We start from the raw sequence: 20,708 nt of genomic DNA on the forward strand, positions 1-20,708 counted from the left end.
TCGCTTGCTGTTCACTTGGCTGTACATCATTAAAGTTCACTGGACTTTTGAACTGTTGACAGTGTTGTGTAAGTGTAGGAAGAGGCAACAGAGGTGTACCTTTTCCCTGTTCTTTCACAAGCTCTGCTCCTTAGTTACCTGGGATAAACGGTTTCCCTGTGTCTTGGCTGGAAAAAATTGAGTTTATTTGGTTTTACTTGAATTGTAAAATAAGTCTACGTGTTTTTCATTTTACTTCTGACAGCCCGTTGTGAGACGTAATATAGAAGTTTAAAAAGTACTGTGAGATCCTCGGCTGAAAAAGTTATGGGAGTGCTGCTGCTGATTTTGGTTGGGTTTGGGGGAGTTTTTTATACTGTTACTCCATAGCTAAGCCAGTACTGCTCGCTTCATTACAGGAAATAATCCTGTGGTGAACTGTGTGGGCTGAGCCCAGCGGAGCTTTGCTTATGTCAGATCAATGTAGTTGCCTACCAGCGATCAACGTAGCTGATTTGAGCAATGGCTTTTGAGTAGAATACCTCCTTTCTGTAAATTTAACTTCTCTGTGATAGAGGCACAGATGTGTATTTTCTTCAGTTGCTACGTCTTTGCCTCTCTGCTTTCAATGATAGGTCATCCCTTTGCAGCCTGGATTTTTAAGCCTAGAAATTTATGATCTCTGTTTGGGATTCCTGGGACCGGTTACAGCCTACCTGTGTGTATCTGACTTGCATGAGTTGGAGGTGGATCTCACTGATAAGGTGATGCAGTCTTAGGGAAGCTCCAATGTTTCTAAAACCTGATGTAGTAGGATATATTTCCCTTTCCACAAAAGAGGAGGCAGCACCAAGATAGATTTAGGATTAGGCATCCAGAGGAGAACATGGATACAGAGCCCTCAAGGAAGAATGTATGAAGCACTCTCCTCCTTTCTCCTCTCCCCTTCTCCTTTTAATCTAGCTTGAGATTGGCAAGTCTCTCGTCGTTACCATTCAAGTCCTGGGTTTTCAGCAACTTCTCTTGCGGAGAAAATACCTCAAGTACGTGAAGCTGCAAGCAGCGTCTCCTATTGTTACACTTGTGTGCGTATTACAGTTGGCAGGTTGGAGCACTCTTAAGTGCTAACTGATAACATTCACCTTGTATTGAAAAAACAGAACTGATAATTACAGAAGAAAGCCTATTTACAATGCCCTTGCTATTTGCTACCTCACTGTGTAAATGTTGGTAGAGTGCATGAAGGGTGTCAGGACTGTAATAACCAGTTTTAGCAGTGAGTTCTCAGGAGAATCTCCACTTACCCTGCTTGTAAAGTGTTAATGACTTTCTAGATGACTCTTTTGGCAGGCTGTGGCAATTAACTCATATTTGTAAAGCTCTTTGAGATTCCTGGATGCGGGACCAAAATGTTTTTTCATCTCCCACTGTCTGTGTTTCTGTGTTACCACACGGGCATATGAAACACGTCTGGAACGGTGATATAGCTCTGCATTCATTCAGACCTGGTAGCTCAGTCCATAAATTTTCTTTCGACAGAGGAATTGATTCCTTCACACTTACTGTATTTATTAGATGGTATTTTGCCGCTCAGAGCTCTATGCGTCCCCTCTTTCGGACTATGGGTATCTCAGAGTTCAAGCCTCAATAGTATAATAGGCACAACCTGCCAATTAGACAGTCCCTGCCTGAGTTCTCTCTCAGTTATCACACAGGAGATGGACGGTGAAGTCGCGGTAAGGTGTCTTCACAGGGCAATGGATGAAGTGGGAGAATATCCTGAACTGTACGTGCTTTGAGCTGTTGCTGGCGGCCACACAACTGGTAGCTACAGCCTGGGACAAGATGGGAAGAAGATTTACTTCTGCTCCTTGGAAAGTTGAGGTAGGAGCACACAGCTTTTAAATCTGCTCACCTTTGAGTGTTCCTGACCCACTGCAAATCCTTTTTTTCAAAGTTCTTTAAGGAAAACAAAAAATCCCACTTATGATGATATTCTGAAGCATCAATGTTTTATGTCTCTTAAAATTCATATACAAAAGGATCCTATAAATAATTGTTGTCAGGGACTGTTGATACTCTGTATTTTGGCAAAGTATCCATTGGTTTCTCCTAGTCCTTTCATTCAAAAGGCAGGATCACTTCCCTCAACAGAAATCTCTGTCCTCTGTAATAAATCTGTGCCAAGATCTCCTTAGACAGGCTCATGTGATTCAACACTAAAAGTCCTAATATTCTGTCTAGTGATGTTTCAAAAAAAGAAGTGTGCATAACACTTTGCAGCAGAATATTTTCCCTTTTCCCAGATCTTTCCTCTTAAACCGATTCCAAAGAAAGTCACTTTTATTCCACACAATATAGTGCGGGTGAACATTATTTCTTCAGAACAAGTTAGAATTGTTCACTCCCCTTCACCTATTGCTTCCTTTCCCGCTCAGTATCGGTGTATTTCAGGAGAGGTGTGCAACAGGCAACTGGAGACATTAATCCCCTAAACCCCAGGGTTTGGATTTGCTGATATATGTATGTCTGTTTTCCTCAGTGACCAGCTTGTGTTTTATTTAACTATACTTCAGGTGATGTCAGAAGGTAGCCCCAGCCACAGTCCATCATCTAGTTCTCTGTCACTAACTGCTCCGTTGCCGACTTGGACAAGTCATGGCAAGGACAGTCGGAACAGCTGTGATAGATGGTGCTGTCCCAGCACTTAGTGAAGACACAGGAAAAGTTACTGGCTTTTTTACAGGTGTCTTTCCATTATATTATTTTCTGTCTCATTCTTTCCCTTCTACTTGGAAAGAATGTTAATGGTTTCTCCTGCTTGCCTTGACCTTGAAAATCTGGCCTTGGAAAAAGCTCCCATTAATGGCATATTTGTTCTCGTCTTGTACTGTGACAGCTAAGGGGAAGAGGTGATTGTAAAACCGCTGATTCAGTTTAACTTGCTTCCCATTGAAAGCAAGAGATGAGGCCGTTACAGCTTGGGTGGGAAACTGCTATTTCTCCACGTGTTTTTCTTTTTTATTGCTTTCTGGTGCCTCCAGGGGGGTATTGTTAAAGGCAATATTCAATCCATGAGAGAAGGCAACAGGAATCAAAGAGCTTTGAAAGAAATCTAAGTGTGTGAGTCTTGTCAGCAGTTACCAACGTTGTACAGGTGGCAGGTAGTGCCTGCCAACACCGGGGCTCTGCGCCTGCCTAACCTCCCAAACAGCCCAACGTTCTCTCCCTCTCTGCCTCTCATTTTTGCCAAGAGGGCCACCAAATCCAGAACATCCCAGGATTGCTCCCACACCAAAGGGGCCACCACTAAAGCTATGACTGGGCCTCACTGGCCCTTGGCAGCCTGTGCTGGTTTTGGCTGGGATAGAGTTAATTCTCTTCACTGTAGCTGGTGAAGTTCAATGGCACAGTGATGCTTTAGGTGCTGTTAAGTAGTGGCTCAGTGTCGCTAAGCAGCGCCTGTAGTAGCCAGGGACTTTTCCAGCTTCCCCATGCTCTGCCACATGGGCAAGATGCCGGCAGGGGCAGGGCCATGGCCAAGACAGCTGACTCCGACTGGCCAGTGGGATATTCCATACCATATGATGCCATGACCAGTATATTAACTGGGGGAGTTGGCTCGGGGACTGGTAATGGCGGGTCGGTGGGTGGTGAGCAGCCGTGTCACGTGCTGTTTGTTTTGGTTGTTCATTCCCCCTTCCTTCCACCCCAGGTTTCACCTCTCGTTATTTTCCTTTTCGTTACATTATTATTGTTGTTGTTATTATTGTTTTAACTATTAAACTTCTCTTATCTCAACCCACAAGCTTTCTCACTTTTACCCTTCTGATTCTCTCCCCCATGCCGCTGGTGGCAGTGAGCGAGCGGCTGCGCGGGGCTGAGTTCCCGGCTGGGGCTAAACCATGACGCTGGCACAGAGGGCAAGGAGGCACAGCTGCAAGAAGGGGTTCAACCTGCTGGAAGCAGGAATGCCAGAGACAAGACTCCTTGCGTAGTTTCCCTCAGTGATGAGACACGGAACAGCCTCGGCAGTGTCTCGTTGACCACCCTGGAACGCGAGCACTCAGGGGCCCAAGCTCGGGGCTGCCTTTGGGCAGCATAGCTGGGCTGGTGACAGGCCCATGGCCGGGCTGAGGTGCCCCATGCCACCACTCTTGGGATTGGTGCTGGTGCCAGAGCACATAAGGAATCTGCATGTGAGGCATCTTTGCAGGCTCCATATTGAACTGCTTGTTGCAGTAGGACTCTGCCCAATGCATTGTTCATTAGATTTTTCTTTTATGTTTAAGCACAAATGTAGGTTTTAATTTGCCTCAAGGGGTACCATAAAAATTTCCCAACAGTTTGGAGTCAGAAATGGGACAGCTGCACGTTGGCAGAAGCAACCAGACTGGAACCAGTGGGGAGACCCAATGTGGTGCCACCACAGGAGGTAAGAGATCGTTGCAAAATCCCTCTTGCACGTGTTGTTCTCCCCTTCCGTCTCCTGGCTGGCCGTCACATCAGCGGTAAGCAATCCCTATGTTATTTTAGTTTGTGCTTGTAATATAAAGAATGGGGGAAAATGAAGGGGAAACAGAATTAAAAGGGGTTTTAGCCAAATGAGAATAGGCTCATTTTGAGACTTCTGAAAACTTGGGTCATGCTCCAGAGGCTCCTCTGTGGGTGAAAATGAATCATCTTCTGTTTGGGTCCAGGTTTTGAGGGGATGAAATTGAGGTTCTGCCTTCCTGGGGACCCCAAACCTCCCCTGGTCTCTGTTCCTCCCTGCTGAACGTCATCCCTCCATCCCTTTGCCACACCTCTCCGCCTACCCCAACATGTACATCGTGTACAGGCCTCAGCTTTGTGCTCCCTCAGTTTCATACGGACCTATAGTGTGGCCAGCAGGAGCAGGGCAGGGATGGGGCCCCTGTGCTTGGCACTGGTGAGGCCCCACCTCGGATGCTGGGCTCAGGTTTGGGCCCCTCGGGACAAGAAGGGCCTTGAGGGGCTGGAGCGTGTCCAGAGAAGGGCAGCGGGGCTGGGGCAGGGTCTGGAGCACAAGTGTGCTGAGGGGCGGCTGAGGGGGCTGGGGGGGTTTAGCCTGGAGAAGAGTGGGGTGAGGGGAGCCCTTCTTGCTCTCTGCAGCTGCCTGAGAGGGGCTGGAGTGAGGGGGGCTGGTCTCTGCTCCCAAGTCACCAGTGACGGGGCGAGAGGGAACGGCCTCAGGCTGCGTCAGGGGAGGTTTAGGTTGGGTGTGAGGGAAAATGTCTTCCCTGCCAGAGGGGTCAGGCCCTGGCACAGGCTGCCCAGAGAGGTGGGGGAGTCACCGTCCCTGGGGGGGTTCAAAACACATGTAGCCGTGGCACTTGAGGGCATGGTTTAGGAGGCCTGGGGGTGTTGGGTTGACGGTTGGACTTGATCCTAGAGGTCTTTCTAACCTTAATGATTCTATGATTCTGTAAGCTGAATGAGAGTAGGCTCTGAAAGCTCTTTGCTCTGAGGGGATCAAGTCAAAGCTCTCTCTTCTTGGGGATGCCTGAACTTCTCCTTCTATCCCTTTGCCATACACGGACCTTAGCTTCATACTCACTCGCTGAGAAAAGTCAAAAACTAATTCGGAAAATGGGTCAAAGTTCCTCCTGTCCAGATCCTAAAAGCCCATTAGGCTCCACGTGCCACCATTACGGCACACAATTAGGAAAAACTGGGGGTGGGCTGTCAGTCCCACTTGCCCACCAGCAGAAGGGCTACACTTATACCAAATCAGAACTGCAGTTTCCAGACGAGGGAACCTTTCACGTGGATGGATTAGCTGACCTCACGAACAGTTGCTGGCAGAACTCTGTAACAGCTAGCTTACAAGATAGTAATGCAAAAATGAAAGAACAAATTTTAGAAAATGAAATCAGGTAAAAATGAAAATAAGGATCCTTCTAAAACTTCAGCTGCAGCACCGGAATCTCTGTACCCAAGCTTAGTAGATGGTGCTGCTGCCCCAGTCCTACCCTTGAATCTGATCCTCCAGTGACACCAGACACCCCACCTTACAGACAAGGTGGTGCTGGGTTCAAAGAGGGCCGAGATCCAGGCAAGAATCCCGAGAGGACAGAAGGGTCCATGATGATACTCCAGGGATGCGCCAATGTGCATGTGCTTGTGAACCTAGAAAGTTCTGTCCCTTTGGCCCAGGTTACAGGGCTTAACATTGCAATGAACTCCTCCCCTTGCCCCTGCTCCAGCTTGGATTTATCCACAGACTGCAGTCCCTTAGGGTTGTACCTGCTCCAAGTGGAGCCTTACCTATGCGCCACAGTCTCTCCAGAGGTACACCTGCTGTGGCACAGACTTAGCCACAGTGGCTTTGAGGTGCGCTTGCCTTCTCCATGGGCCACAATGCCTTCAGAGATACACCTGCTCCAGCACGGCCTCACCCACAGCCACAGTCCCTCCAGAAGTGAACCTGCACCAACATGGCCTTGCCCATGGCTGCAGCCCCTCCAGGGGAGTCCCTGCTCTGCCGTGGGCTTGCCCGTGGCTGCAGCCCCTCCAGGGATGTAACTGCTCTGTTCTGGGTTAATCCATGGCCACACACTTTGAGGTGCTCCAGCGTGACTTCACGCACAGCCGCTGATGCTTCAAGGTGTACCTTCTCCAGTGTGGACTTATCCTTGGGCCACAACCCCTTTGGAGGCAGACCTGCCGTGGCACATACATAACCACAGCCACAGACGCTTTGGGATATGCCTGCTCTCGTGTGGACTCCTTCATGGCCACAGACGCTTCGGGGTGCCCTGCTCCCACATGGGCTCATCCACCAGTCACAGTCCCTTCGACTGGAGTTCACACTGGAGTTCCAGCCTGACCCGTACAGCAGCACAGAACCAGCAGCGATGCCACGGCCGTCTGCCAGCCCAGGCACCTGGCCATTGCTGTGATCAGAACGTTCCCAGGCATGGCAGAGTATGGCGATAGGCACTGCAGCAAGCAGCGAAAGCTAAAAGCAGCCTCTAACGAGCACTCGACTTTAATATACAGTGAGACAAGCAAGCCTGTGGCAAGCACAGAAGCTGAAAACAGCTATGAATTCAATCTAGCGCACTGCAATCAAATCCTTCGTTATCTCAAACCCTTCAAGCCCCACACTGGGTGTCAAAAGTCTGTCGAGGTTTAGCCCCAGCCGGCAACTCAGCCCCACGCAGCCGCTCGCTCACTCCCCCCCGGTGGGATGGGGGAGAGAATCCCAAGAGTAGAAGTGAGAAAACTGGGCTGAGATAAAGACAGTTTAACAGGGAAAGTAAAAGCTGTGTGTGTAAGCACAGCAGAACAAGGAATTAATTCCCTCCTTCCCATGGGCAGGCGGGTGTTCAGCCATTTCCAGGACAGCAGGGCTCCATCATGCCTAACAGTGACTGGAGAAGGCAAACGCCATCACTCCAAAAGCATCCCCCCTCCTTCCTCCTTCCTCCCCCAGCTTTATACGCTGAGCATGACGTCGTATGGTGTGGGACATCCCTGGGGTCAGCTCTCCTGGTGTGTCCCCTCCCGGCTCCTTATGCAGAGCATGGGGAGCTGAAAAAGTCCTTGACTAGTGTCAGCACTAGGCAGCAACAATGAAAACATCTCTGTATTATCAACACCGTTTTTAGCACAAATCCAAAACACAGCCCTATACCAGCTATGGTGAAGAAAATTAACTAACCCATGGGTTTTCTCACTTTTACTCTTCTGATTCCCTCCCCCATCCCACCGACAGGGAGCGCGCGAGTGGCCGTGTGGGGCCGAGTTACTGACTGGGGCTAAACCACGACAAAACATTCTGGTAACAAAGGCACGATGTTCACTCCAGCACGGCCCAGGATTCCCCGGCCGCCGCCACCACGCTGGCCAGAGCGGGTCACACAGTGCCACAGGAGCACGGCACAGCCGCAGCTGTCCAACGCTCAGGGCAGAAATCACCCACCTCTCACCAATGCAGGCCCTCATAGTGCTGCCACCTCCCCCACAGGAAAAGCACAAATCGATGCCCAACATGCAGCCACAGCGGCATTTATTTATGGCTGTGAAGAGAAATCTTATACTAGGGCTTGGAGCCCTCTGGGCCCTCTTTTCCATTTATTTTATGGATAATGTAGTTCTTTGTTTTACCGACCGTACGCCCCTTAGCTGCTTCTGAAGGCAGCCAAGTGCCCCCAGGACTTCCTGGTAAAAGAAAGGCAGGCTTCTTTCACGGCGTTCATTTTATTACAAAATCCTCAGTACCTCAAGACACCTCAACCCTGAACAGAGCAACCAGAAAGAACAGAAACGCAGCAATGAACTGCTCACCAAAATACAATGGGCCTTTCTAGAGAACAAGCATCAGCAGGGACCTCCCATGCCCCACCCTGCAAAGCCACAGCTCTAACAGGCTGTCAAAAGGCGGCCTGGTTTTGTCACTCTAACAGAGCTCCTTCCCACAGGTGTTTCAGCAAGGCAGGCAGCATTTGGAAGAGCGGGGCCCCGAGATTTAATACATCTGAGATGGCAGCCGTTTGGCCGAATGGAGTCTGGAAGGCAGCACAGATGGCAGAAACACTGTGGAGCTGCACCGCCCCGAGCAGGCTCCTCCAGGCATTAACTCATTCGCATCACGGATGCGCCAGCACTACGCCTGCCACGGAGCGAGGGGTCTCTGCTCCGAACACGCAGCCAAGGAGCTTTGGGATTTTCAGTTGGGTTGATTCCCCCTCGCCCGCAGGGTGGAAGCGTAACCCAGGCAGCGCTTTGCAGGGGCGACTGGTGCTGATCCCAACACACCTGCTGCTCTGGGTGGGTTCATGTTTGTTCTTTCCTGAGCTCTGGGGTGCTGGTGGCATTTGACTTTGCTCAGTTCTTTTTGGTCTTGGGGGTGTCATACTTCCTCTTGCTCGAGTACCACAGCAGCAGTGGGATCCCAATGGAGGGCAGGGTCATCACACCAAAAGCTGCCCAGTCCAGCTAGAAGGAGAAATTGTTAGAAAGAAGTCAAAACAAATAATGTACAGATGAGTCTTATAGCCACCAGATCTACTCTCAAAGCTTCTGGCTCAAATCCCACAGCGCCAGCTCCTTCAGAGGTAGCTGGGGTACAAACTCTTTGCTTTTTCTGTGATATTCTTCCAGACAACTGATACAGATTAATTGCAGTCCATGTCAGAGTTTTCCAGGGGACTGCAGTGCAAACCAGACACACACCACAAACTGGCAGAACACCACCGTGCTGGGCTGCGCAGCTGCTGCAGTACCATTTCCATTACCGATTGAAAGGTACTTACAAAGTGAGGGGAGAACCTCCTGTCAAACTCACGCTGAGCCAAGATTCCTCCCTGCCCAGGAGCGCTAGTGAAACCAACCTGAAAAAAGGAGGGGGGAAAAGAGTATTTGCCACCTTTCCTTCTTGCAAGAGCCTGTGCAGTGTAAGCGTGCAGGGACATGCATCACCCCCTAACAAGCAGTTCAAAGAGCACAGTCAGGTGTATTGGCTGTCCAATTTGGGCAAGGATCCTATAAATAGTCAACTCACCACAACCTGTCCACTCTCCTGTGCCAGGTACGTGATGGTAGCGGAGGTGAAGTTGAAGTAACCAGCTTTGAGAGGCCGCAGAACCACGGTGTGGGACACATTACTTGCTCTGAGCGCCGTAAGTTAAGGAAAATAGTTGTATTTCGAACAACAGTGAGGAGATGAGCAAAGAGCCTCAAACCACGTAGCAAGTCACTCCTGATGACAGATCCGAGTCCTCTGTGGTTACAGACATCCAGACCCACCCAAGACATCCAGACCCTGCCAAAATCCAGCTGCTCCTCGTGCCCGGGCAGATGAATAGCACAGGGACCCAGCCCTGTTTGCAAGGGCTTCCTTACACAGCACTTCCAAGAACAGAGGTTTGCGCTCAATACCCTGCCCAGGTCCCGGCACTGGCACGCTGGCATTTCAGTGACAACGAATGGCGACAGGAGAGCTACAGGACGCTTAGGTGTAAGGAGCGTTGGGAGACATTTCAAAACGTGAAAAGATACGGAGCGATCCTGTCCCACTTGACGTTGAGCATCCCAGAGACAATGCCAAAATCTTCTGGGGGGAAAGAATCATCCGACAGCTCCACATCTAAAGCAGCACTAAATGCAACAGAGGGATGAGAAGAGGATCTTAGACTCAGCATTCTGCTCACTGGGGACCACGCCAAGAGGGACGACAGCTTCACACTGACAATTCAGGAAGAACTGTTTTTTGAAACATAAAAAAGCACTAATAGAAGATGGGGAAGTCGAGGTGTATTACAGGGAGACTGCGGAAAGAGGAAAGCAAAGCTGAGAGAAACTGCACAAAAAAAATAAGACAGGAAACCAGATGTGAAAGCGCTCACAAAGCCAAGAAAGGGAGGCTGCACGCTTGGGGAGCAGAGTGTCACGAGACACAGAAGTAACTACACCAACAGCTAGAGGAGCCACGGCACGAAAGCTGGGACAACGAAACAGGAAGAAAAAGGCAAGCTGCAGGTTCAAGCCCTCAAACGCTGGCGGCAAGCTCAGAGTTAGGGGGAGCAAAGGTCACAACACATCATGGAGCCTAGAAATAGCCTCACACCCTGCAGACGCACACACATAACATTTGCTCCTGGTCAGTGTTAGAAGCCTGGACAAGGATTACCTGGAGCCAACGTTGTAGATGTTGTACTGCAAAGTCAAGTCCTTGCCCTCCACTGCATATCTGTTTAATAGAGATTTGGAGGCAAGGAGCCTGGCGCCTTCCTCACAGTGGGCCATGTAAAACAGGGCAAACACAGCGAGAATCAGGAGCTTCATCTAGAAGCAAAAGAAAATGGAACATCATTGATAATTTAATTGCAAAAAGAACCTGAGCAGGACAACTAAACAAGACAGTTCAGGCATTCTCGTGTCGGGGGACATGAACAGCTGTATACTTCACAGCAGTATTGATAAAGGATTATCACAAGCTGGCAGAAAGTTACCCTGGCTCCACACAAGCCTGCAACTGCCCCTGAAGTACCTGTGCACTTTCCTGTAAGGATGTAAGGAGTGGCGTAGCGGTGTCCCACATCAGCAGGCAGAAAATACAACGGCTTTCTCCCTTTTCAAAGCCCTGACAACTATCACTGCCCTTTATCACACCTCAGTAATCAGCAAAGGTCTCAGAGCACAAAGCCTTTTCTAGGAATCTTCAGAGCCTTGGCAATTAACAGTTTCACCAGCCTTAGCAATTGACGGTTAATTGCCATTGTGAAGCATAGCACGGTCTTACACAACCGAGTTAGCTGTTCTCCCTGTCAAATTCTCTGTTCTTCTCAGAAAGTACTAGTTCCTCCTTTCCAACATTTGTTGTTCTTTCCTATTTCCAGCCGCTGAGGTACCACCGACTCCCTCCAGTGGCCTTTTGGTCCCCAGAACTCCCTGCTTCAGGCCACGTGTCCCAGTTTCCCCAAGCCCAGCATGTCTGGAGCTGCCTTGCTGAGTGGGCAGGGAGACCACACGGCCATTATATACAGAACCAGCTAGGAAACTCGTTAGTGCTTTTAAATGCAAAAACTGCTCGTCCATCAGAGCCTCCTCTCTCTATGCCAGAGGACCCTTCCTTCCCCTCAGCCTTCTCTTCTCCAGGCTGAACAAGCCCAGGTCTCTCAGCCTTTCCTCACAAGGGAGATGCTCCAGCCCCTGACCATCTCCGTAGCTCTCCGCTGGCCTCTCCCCAGCAGTTCCCTGCCCTTCCTGAACTGGGGGGCCCAGAACTGGCCGCAGCACCCCAGATGTGGCCTCACTGGGGCAGAGCAGAGGGGGAGGAGAGCCTCCCTCGCCCTGCTGGCCACACTCCTTTCCATGTACGCTGGCCTCCTTGGCCCCAAGGGCCCGGTGCTGGCTCACATCCCCTCAACACTCCAGCCACCCCCACAGACCCTGCCCGGGATCCCCCCTCCAGGAACCCGGGGACACGTACGCGGGGACCCGCCACCGCGCTCCTCCCAGCCCCACGACCACGACCACGACCACGACCACGACCACGACCACGACCACGACCACGACCACGACCACGACCACGACCACGACCACGACCAACCGTCTCTGCCCAGCGGCGCTCAACGGAAGGCCGAGTCAGCGCAGAGGCACCGGAAGTACCGCAGGCCGGAATATGGCGCCTCAGCGGCGGCCCGAGGCACGCTGGGAAATGTAGTCTCAGCCCTCCCGCCAACGGGCGGGGTCGACACTCCGCGCCTGCGCAGAGCGCGCCTCCTGCCGCTGCCCGGCTCCCGCTGTGGCGGGGAAGGAGCGTTGAAGCACAGCCTTAGAAGCGTCTGCAAAACACCAGGTTTTACTCCAAAAATACCACTTATAAACCCTCTGGAGGAGAACACAGAGTGCTGCCCCCTGCCCTGCCTGCCCTCCCCCGGGCGCCGCAGCCCCCGAGCGGGGCAGGCCCTCGAGCGGCAGGACAGGCTTGCACTGGGAAGGTGCGGCTGAAGCAACGCACCTTGCCAGGGCTCGGCTTCCCCTCAGGGAGAAGGGGACAAGTGGCCTGAACCTGTGATTTGGGAAGCCCATTGCTGATGTTAGTCTTTTGGGAGAGAAAAGAACAAAGCTGCCAAGCAAAGATGTAACACAGGGTCCCAGAAAAGGCCATACTTCTCCTCCTTTGCCTACTGCTCACAATTCTCTCCATCTGTTCTTGGGGTCGGTGTGATTCTCCTCTTACCTCCTTCTCAAAGAACTCTGGGAACCAGGGGGAAAAAGAGGCGCCTTCCCGACTTTGTCTTCAGGTAGTGACAAGCACACAGAGCAGAAGTCTGATGACTGCCATGGCGCAGAGTGTTGCCTCAAACGTATATATACTTCTTGGACGAAGTGGAACAGTGCAGGAGTTAGTAGTAGTTAAAAAAGCATCACAGTTTGGAGTGGAAACACCTGAGAATTTTAATAATGCTTGGCCCAGAGAGGAGGCTATTAGCAACAAATACCTCGTTGGCAAGAACCTCCTAAAACAATACAAATCAGTAGAACTTCAAGGACAGACAGTGGGAACATCCTGCTACAGAGAAGGGTGTCAAGATAAGGGAAGGCCACAAATGCATCGGCAGCGATAAAAGGGAACATCTTGGCCAAGAAGGCGCCGAAGCATGGAAACTGGGGGAAGGTTATTCTGGCAGGGGGAGATTGCGACCACCAACTCAATACAGGGACGAAAGGACAGACACACCCCACACCCCTACAGCCCCCGCTCCTCTTGAGCATGGGCAGTGAATTAAAATCATACTGTATCTTTAAATTGAAGTGGAGAAGATACCAATGGAAGAAGAGGATGCTCAGTCAGGTCAATGGTTATGTATTGGAAAGGTGTGGTGTGTTAACTTTCATGTATAAATGTGAAAAAGGAACCATAGTAGTTGTGCATGCTGGGAGGAGAGATCCCGTGGGATATCTGGAAAGCAAAGGACACGTAGTGAACAATCCAGGCTCGGACTGCGCGGACTTAATCTGCCTGGGAACAAGAAGGCCTCAAGGATGTTGCGAGTTAAAACCGATGGATGTAGCTATTAATAACCACTGTGATTTTGTATTTTCCAAGACTTACGAAGGGGCACTGTTCAAATTTACTGTGGGGACGTGTGGGATGGCATTACGCCTTCCTGATAAGTTGCAAATTCCAAGGTTGGCCACAGGCACTGCTCTGTCAACAGGGGCCGCATCCCATCCCACCGGCGGGAGTGTCTCATTACAGGGTAGCAAAACCAGGCGGGAGTTGCCGATGCTGCTAGTGGCTATCCTTGGGATAAAGCCCAAGGCCGTGCTGACCAACTAACAATAGGCTTGTATATAATAAACAAGAGGCTTGTGTGTGATAAGGTGGCTGCAGAGCTATATTAACCGCGCTGTGTCTGTAATAAACTGGCATTTGCTTGATCATATTGGTCGTGTGCGGTGTCCGTGACTTCCGCGTCAGCAAGTGGCGCCCGAACAGGGACCCCCGGATCGGAGTTGGATTTTCCGACGGAGCCGAAGACGGAGGGTGCGGAAGCCGGCCGTAGGTGAGTGCTGCCCCGGCACTCGGGAAGACACTAGCACAAAAGATTAGATCTCGCCCTGATCAGGCGGGCGGCCGGGGAGGAGATGGGGTCCACCATGACAAAAGACGAGTCAGCAGTGGTTAAGCTCCTCCAACATATCCTCTCAATGAGAGGGCTGAGTTATGACTCGTCTACCCTGAAGGCTTTGCTATCTTGGGCAAAGGAAAAAGACTTGATCCCCACAGCTGGAGCCGTCTTTGATGTATCAATATGGGAAAAAATAGGGGCAGAGCTGTGGGAAGAAATAAGTAAAGGATCCAGGGAGGTGAGCAAATTCCCCACCGTGTGGAGGTTGATTAATGAAACATTGCAAAGCACGAGGGCTGAACGGCAAGCTGTGGCGTCTGCATTTGCGGCTCTGACTCCAGCCGACGGGTCTGCCTCTGCGACTGGCATGCTGTTCCAGGGTCCAACGATCCCTGCCGCAACCCCGGCTCACACTGCAGGGGGGGTCCGAATCCCAGCAGAAACTGCAGCCACAGCTCACGCCGCCACACATGTACCAGCGCCAGAGGGAAAAGCTGCAGAAGATTTTCTACCACCACCAGATGCACCACAGTCAGACAGTCCTCGGATTTGTGACGACGCCGACCCACCACCCCGACCCTCTTCACCGGCGCCGACCGCTTCACTTTACCCTCCCGTGCCACCTTCTTCTCCACCGTCATGTTGCGAAGAGGAGGAGGGGAGAGCAAACGGTTTGGGGGATGCGCAATTGCGGGAATTGGTAAAAAGGCTGGAAACTTTAGAGGCTCGCCTAGGGGCGCCGCTGGAAAAGTTACCAGCTCCTCTGTCTGTGCCATGCCCCGGACCATCGGGGTCTAACCCATTCGTCCCAAATGAAACACCGGGTGGGACCAGTGCTCTTGCACCGATGCCAGCGCCACCAGTGTCGGCGGTATTTGGGCAAGGGTTGTTGGCGGGGGGGCGGGAGACCCATCCATGCGATGGAAAGGGGTGATTCGAGATGCCATGATAGAAGGGCAGTTTTTGCCACTGGCATTTCCAGTTATAGCAGATAATAATGGGAGTGGGGTGTGGGAAGCGTTGGATTGGAAAATGTTGAAGGAGGCCAAAAATGCTGTTACTCAATATGGGTCAAAATCACCATATACTCAGTCCGTGTTACAACACATTTTTTCGTCACAGTTATTAACTCCTTATGACTCTAGGATGATTGTCCGGATGCTGTTGCCACCCTCGCAGCAGCTACAGTTTTTCCAACATTGGCAGACTGCCTGCGGTAGGGCAGCCTCGATACCTCGACAGCAGGGTGATCCTCTGTTTGGGGTACAGGCTCAGATGCTAATAGGAGCAGGGCCTTTTACGCGACCTGAGTGGCAAGCGCAATGTGCTACCGAGGTGTTGTAATTGAGCCAAGAGTTAGCTTATAGAGCCCTTACTAACGTGCATGATGAGAATACCAGACCTGCCTTTACCACAGTAAAGCAGGGACACACAGAGTCGTATGGGAAGTTTATCAATCGCTTGCGTGCTGCAATTATGGCTCACCCAGATATGGACGAGAGCACGAAAGGAAAATTCCTAGATGTGCTTGCTTTTGATAATGGTAATGAAAAGACTAAAAGAGCACTCAGCGTGTTGCCGAGGGGCTCTAACGCAGGGCAGTTGTTGGAGGCCGCTAAGCGAACGTTAGAACAAGAAAAGGCTACCGTTATGGCCGCAGCTGTGGGTGCAGCAGTTAAGCCATTGATCTCAAGAAACCAGGGGGGAAAATGGGACAAAAAGTGCTTTAATTGCAGAAAGCTAGGTCATGTTAGGAAAGAATGTAGGAGTCTAGTTAGCACTGAGGGGCGAGGAAACAAGTGGTGTACAAACTGCAAGAAAGGTACCCATGACACTCGGGAATGTCGGAGATTGGGAAACAAGGCGCAGAGCGTGCCGCACCCGCGCGTGACGACACAAGTGCAGGGTGCTTGGACCGCTGCGCCGCCGCCACAATCGGCAGCGCCGGCGTGGACCTGGCGACAGCAGTAGACGTGACTTTAACAACATCACGGGTTCAATTAATTGATTCAGACCAACAGGGACCGCTAGGGCATGGGCTAAGTGCATTGCTTATAGGCCGTTCCTCAATGTCTCGAAAAGGTATATTTATAGTACCAGGGCTCACTGATGCAGATTACTGCGGAACCATAAAAATTATGGTATACACCCTAACGCCACAGCTCACCATACCAGCACAATCAAAAATAGCTCAATTAATACCATTTCACGCCTGTGTTCCTAAAGCATAATCAGTCGTGTGTGGCCATGGAGGTTTTGGGTCCACCGGTGTGCCAAATGTGTTATTAGCGATCGATATCACCAGGAGAAAACCAGAAGAAAAGGTGACAATTACGCACCAAAACGGGCAATCCTGCGTGCTGTCGATGCTAATTGACACAGGGGCAGATGTAACCATCATCCCCGCAACAAAGTGGCCCTACAACTGGCCACTGGTACCGGCAGCTACCAATGTCGTGGGGGTTGGAGGTGCACAACGCACAATGATCAGTAAATCTCCAGTGTCATTTAGCTTTGAGGACAGTGCGACAGTTACCACAAGGCCGTATGTAATGCACCTGCCTGTAGCTCTTGTAGGTCGAGACATATTGTCCCAGATGGGAGCCCAGCTTGTAACCCAGCATTTCTAGGAGCGGCCATGGTTAAGCAGCCCATTTTAAAACTCACCTGGACCACGACGACACCAGTGTGGGTAGACCAGTGGCCGCTAAGACAGGACAGGCTGCAAATTTTACAGGACTTAGTAAACGAACAACTAGAAGCGGGTCATATCGTGCCTTCTGCAAGCCCTTGGAACGCTCCCGTTTTTACCATTCAGAAAAAATCCGGCAGATGGCGGCTACTGCACGATTTACGAGCAGTAAACGCTGTTATGCAGGACATGGGGGCACTACAGCCAGGATTACCTTCCCCTGTAATGATCCCTGAGGACTGGGATTTGCTTATCATTGACTTAAAAGATTGTTTCTTTACTATTCCCTTGCATCCAGACGATGCAGAGAAATTTGCATTTACGGTACCGACAATTAACAAACAAGAGCCGGCGAAAAGGTATCAATGGGTGGTGTTACCTCAGGGCATGAAGCACTCACCTACGTTGTGCCAAAATTTTGTAGCAGGGGCTCTACGGCCATTCCGAAAGCAGCACCCATCCTTACTAATTTTTCACTATATGGATGACATATTGGTTGCCGGTGAAAAGATGGATTTGGAAGGAATATTACAAAAGTTGGTAGAAACCTTAGCGCCAAAGGGACTTAAAATAGCCCCAGAAAAGGTGCAGCGCCGAGGTCCATGGCAGTATTTGGGCTGGGCCATTACCGGGAGTGCAGTCCGACCACAGAAAATCGAACGTAAAACAGACATTAAGACCCTCTCAGATGTTCAAAAATTGATGGGAGACATTCAGTGGGTAAGAGCTGTTAGTGGAATCACTAATGATGATTTAGCTCCTCTAATGTCCCTCTTAGGAACCACGACCAAAGCCAACGAGCGACGGAGTCTATCAGTAGAACAGAAACAGGCGTTAGATCAGGTTGTGGAAAAAATTCTAACAGCTACTGAACAGAGAGAAGTTGCTGCTTTGCCTTTGCAGTTTCTGATTGTTAATTCGTCACCCAAACGAAGGCATTTAGTGGGACTCATAATGCAATTAGACAAACAGCACATCAACATTCTGGAATGGGTATTCTTATCTTACCAACCCGAAAATACAGCTTGTACACGGGTCGAGCTGTTAGCTAACATAATTATTAAAGGCAGAAGAAGGATTTGGGAGTTATCGGGACAAGAGCCCACAACGATATTTTTGCCTATAGCACAGAGCTATTTGCACTGGCTCTTAGCGACCTCAGAGACAATCCATATCGCTCTTGCCAAGTATCCAGGTACACTTACTAACAACTATCCATCAGCAAAAATTTTATCACTATTGCAAAACCAGGAATTTGAGGAAATCCCTTGCAGGTCAGAAGTACCAGTGGAAGGACTCACAGTATTCACCGACGCTGGAAGGAAATCAAAACGAGCTGCTATTGCTTGGCACAGCAACAACCAGTGGCATCATCAGCTCCTTACAGGGAACGCCACAGACTCTTTGCAGACAGTCAAACTGAGAGCAGTCTTGTGGGTTTTTCAACGCTGGCCTGACGACCCTTTAAATGTAGTCTCGGACTCACTCTCTGTGGTGGGAACGGTACAGCGCTTGGACCGCGCCATGATCAGAACTCTAAAAAATAACACCTTATATATGTTATTGATGCAGCTTTTGTTTTTGTTGAATCAACGCAGAAAACCCTATTTTGTGACACACGTTCGCAGCCACCAGTTTAATCAAGGTTTGTCTATCGGAAATAACGTAGCAGACAAGCTAGTCGCTGCTGCTCAGAAAAAAATCACAGTGTCAACCTGTTTGAGCAGGCCCGTTTGCCTCATGAATTTTTACATAAATCCGCAAAGGTGTTAGCAAAACAGTTTAACTTAAAGCTGTCAGATGCCCGAGGCATCGTGCAGTCATGTCCGGCTAGCCAAAATCTGGGATTTGGTCTGGGTCTTGGGGTAAATCCTCGGGGCTTAGGAGCCTTGCAATTATGGCAAATGGACGTCACTCATATTACAGAATTTGGGCGTCAGAAATATGTGCATGTCAGTATTGATACTTATTCCCATGCATTGTGGGCCACTGCTCAGACAGGAGAATCAGCCAGACATGCTGTGAGGCATATGCATGCGGCCATTGCTGCTTTCGGAACTCCTCAGGAAACAAAAACAGATAATGGCCCTGCATATATTTCACGAACATTCGAACGCTTTTGCCAATTGTGGGGCATTTGCAGAGTAACTGGCATACCCCACTCCCCTGCAGGACAGGCCATTGTGGAACGTGCGCACGCTACCTTGAAATCGCTGTTGGGAAAACAAAAAGGGGGAGAACTGGCTCCTTCTGAACGTCTTGCAAAAGCGATTTACATTCTAAACTATTTGAGGTTAACAGGAGACCGTGACTCTCCTCCAATTGTAATTCACCATCTGTCATTGGAATCGGGACTGCAAAAAGCTGACTCGGTAAAAGTACAGTATCGAGATTTAAAAACTGGGGAATGGAAGGGTCCCGCAGAAGTAAAAATGACCGGTCGAGGTTATGTTTGTGTTTTGACAGACGAAGGTCCACGGTGGGTGCCTAGCCGCTGGGTGAAACCATGGAGAGAAGATCTGGGACAGCAACGGTCGTTGCCCTGATGTATTTCCTCCTATCATTCCTCTCCATTGTTGATCTCGGCCACTCGTGGATTTCGTATGAACCTTACAGATAACTCCAATTCAATTTACCAGCAACTAGATCGACTTAAGAAACTAACCAATGAGTTAAAAGCTAGCTCTCTAGGCCTTGATTCATGGTTAACTGGGTTAGGTATCTCAGGATGGGTAAGAGTTTTAATTGCCCACAGGCTTGTGTTATTATTAGGATTATTATTAACTGTGCTAATATTAGGATGTGTTTTTAAGTGTTTCATGAAAGCAGTAGAGCGCACGATGACTGGAGCCTGGATTGTTCAAAAACAAAAAGGGGGATTTGTGGGATATCTGGAAAGCCAAGGACACGTAGTGAACAATCCAGGCTCGGGCTGCGCGGACTTAATCTGCCTGGGAACAAGAAGGCCTCAAGGATGTTGCGAGTTAAAACCGATGGATGTAGCTATTAATAACCGCTGTGATTTTGTATTTTCCAAGACTTACGAAGGGGCACTGTTCAGATTTACTGTGGGGACGTGTGGGATGGCATTACGCCTTCCTGATAAGTTGCAAATTCCAAGGTTGGCCACAGGCGCTGCTCTGTCAACAGGGGCCGCATCCCATCCCACCGGCGGGAGTGTCTCGTTACAGGGTAGCAAAACCAGGCGGGAGTTGCCGATGCTGCTAGTGGCTATCCTTGGGATAAAGCCCAAGGCCGTGCTGACCCACTAACAATAGGCTTGTATATAATAAACAAGAGGCTTGTGTGTGATAAGGTGGCTGCAGAGCTATATTAACCGCGCTGTGTCTGTAATAAACTGGCATTTGCTTGATCATATTGGTCGTGTGCGGTGTCCGTGACTTCCGCGTCAGCAAGATCCCCCATGCACCTGGTGCCAAATACAGTAATGCCTGCTCCTTAATGCACCCAGTGCTAAGGAGCTTCACTCCTGGTTTTCAGTGACAAGAGGACCAGTTCCATGAGGAGCCGCAGCACACCTAAGACAAAGACAGCAAACAGCTCTGCTCAGCTCACCAGTGCTGCCAACTGCACAGAGTCTCTGTAAAGCGATGAGGGAGAAGAGGTTGAGTGTAGGGAGGAAGATCTGGGATAAATTCCTCAAACATCAGGCAGGGCGCCTCTCCTAGTGCACAGACCCCAAAACTGTACCTTCATGTATTAGGGACGCTCTGCTGAACTAGCCCCACACCAGAGGGGTGCCACCCTTCTGTTTCCGACAGGTTGGGAAACGTCCTGACCTCCCTGGTGCAGGACCAGTAACAAAACAGAAAGCCACTGGGCGTGATTTCCACTGCTGGAGGGAGCCTCAAGAGGTCACCTGTCTCCATGTTTCTCAGGCAGTGGCCTGCAGACCTCAGGTGGGATAA

General features: G+C 50.2%; 1 protein-coding gene across 3 annotated transcripts; it reads right to left on the bottom strand.

Moving 5' to 3' along the window:
• Nucleotides 1-7,997: 7,997 nt before the first annotated feature.
• SSR2 (signal sequence receptor subunit 2) lies at nt 7,998-12,146 on the bottom strand. Of its 3 annotated transcripts, none has more exons than XM_075074988.1 (6): nt 12,059-12,146; nt 10,637-10,791; nt 10,006-10,104; nt 9,509-9,617; nt 9,261-9,338; nt 7,998-8,943 (listed from the first exon to the last, which is right to left on the bottom strand). In XM_075074988.1, the coding sequence occupies exons 2-6, from the start codon at nt 10,789-10,791 to the stop codon at nt 8,833-8,835; spliced, it is 552 nt and encodes a 183-aa protein (XP_074931089.1). In that variant the 5' UTR covers nt 12,059-12,146; the 3' UTR covers nt 7,998-8,832. The 3 variants fall into 3 exon arrangements, with proteins under 3 accessions (XP_074931089.1, XP_074931088.1, XP_074931087.1); XM_075074987.1 differs by having other exon boundaries at nt 11,939-12,089; XM_075074986.1 differs by having other exon boundaries at nt 10,997-12,065.
• Nucleotides 12,147-20,708: the final 8,562 nt, after the last annotated feature.

This window comes from Phalacrocorax aristotelis, chromosome 25, assembly GCF_949628215.1.
Source record: "Phalacrocorax aristotelis chromosome 25, bGulAri2.1, whole genome shotgun sequence".
Taxonomy (NCBI): domain Eukaryota; kingdom Metazoa; phylum Chordata; class Aves; order Suliformes; family Phalacrocoracidae; genus Phalacrocorax; species Phalacrocorax aristotelis.

What these genes read in the sequence shown, in the direction of transcription:
- SSR2 (XM_075074986.1), bottom strand. Translation starts at nt 11,047, where the DNA reads ATGTGGGACACCGCTACGCCACTCCTTACATCCTTACAGGAAAGTGCA. An exon ending in CCTTACAGGAAAGTGCACAG is followed by an intron (nt 10,792 to 10,996) that starts GTACTTCAGGGG and finishes TTTTGCTTCTAG; the next exon opens with ATGAAGCTCCTGATTCTCGC. An exon ending in ATCTACAACGTTGGCTCCAG is followed by an intron (nt 10,105 to 10,636) that starts GTAATCCTTGTC and finishes TGTTGCATTTAG; the next exon opens with TGCTGCTTTAGATGTGGAGC.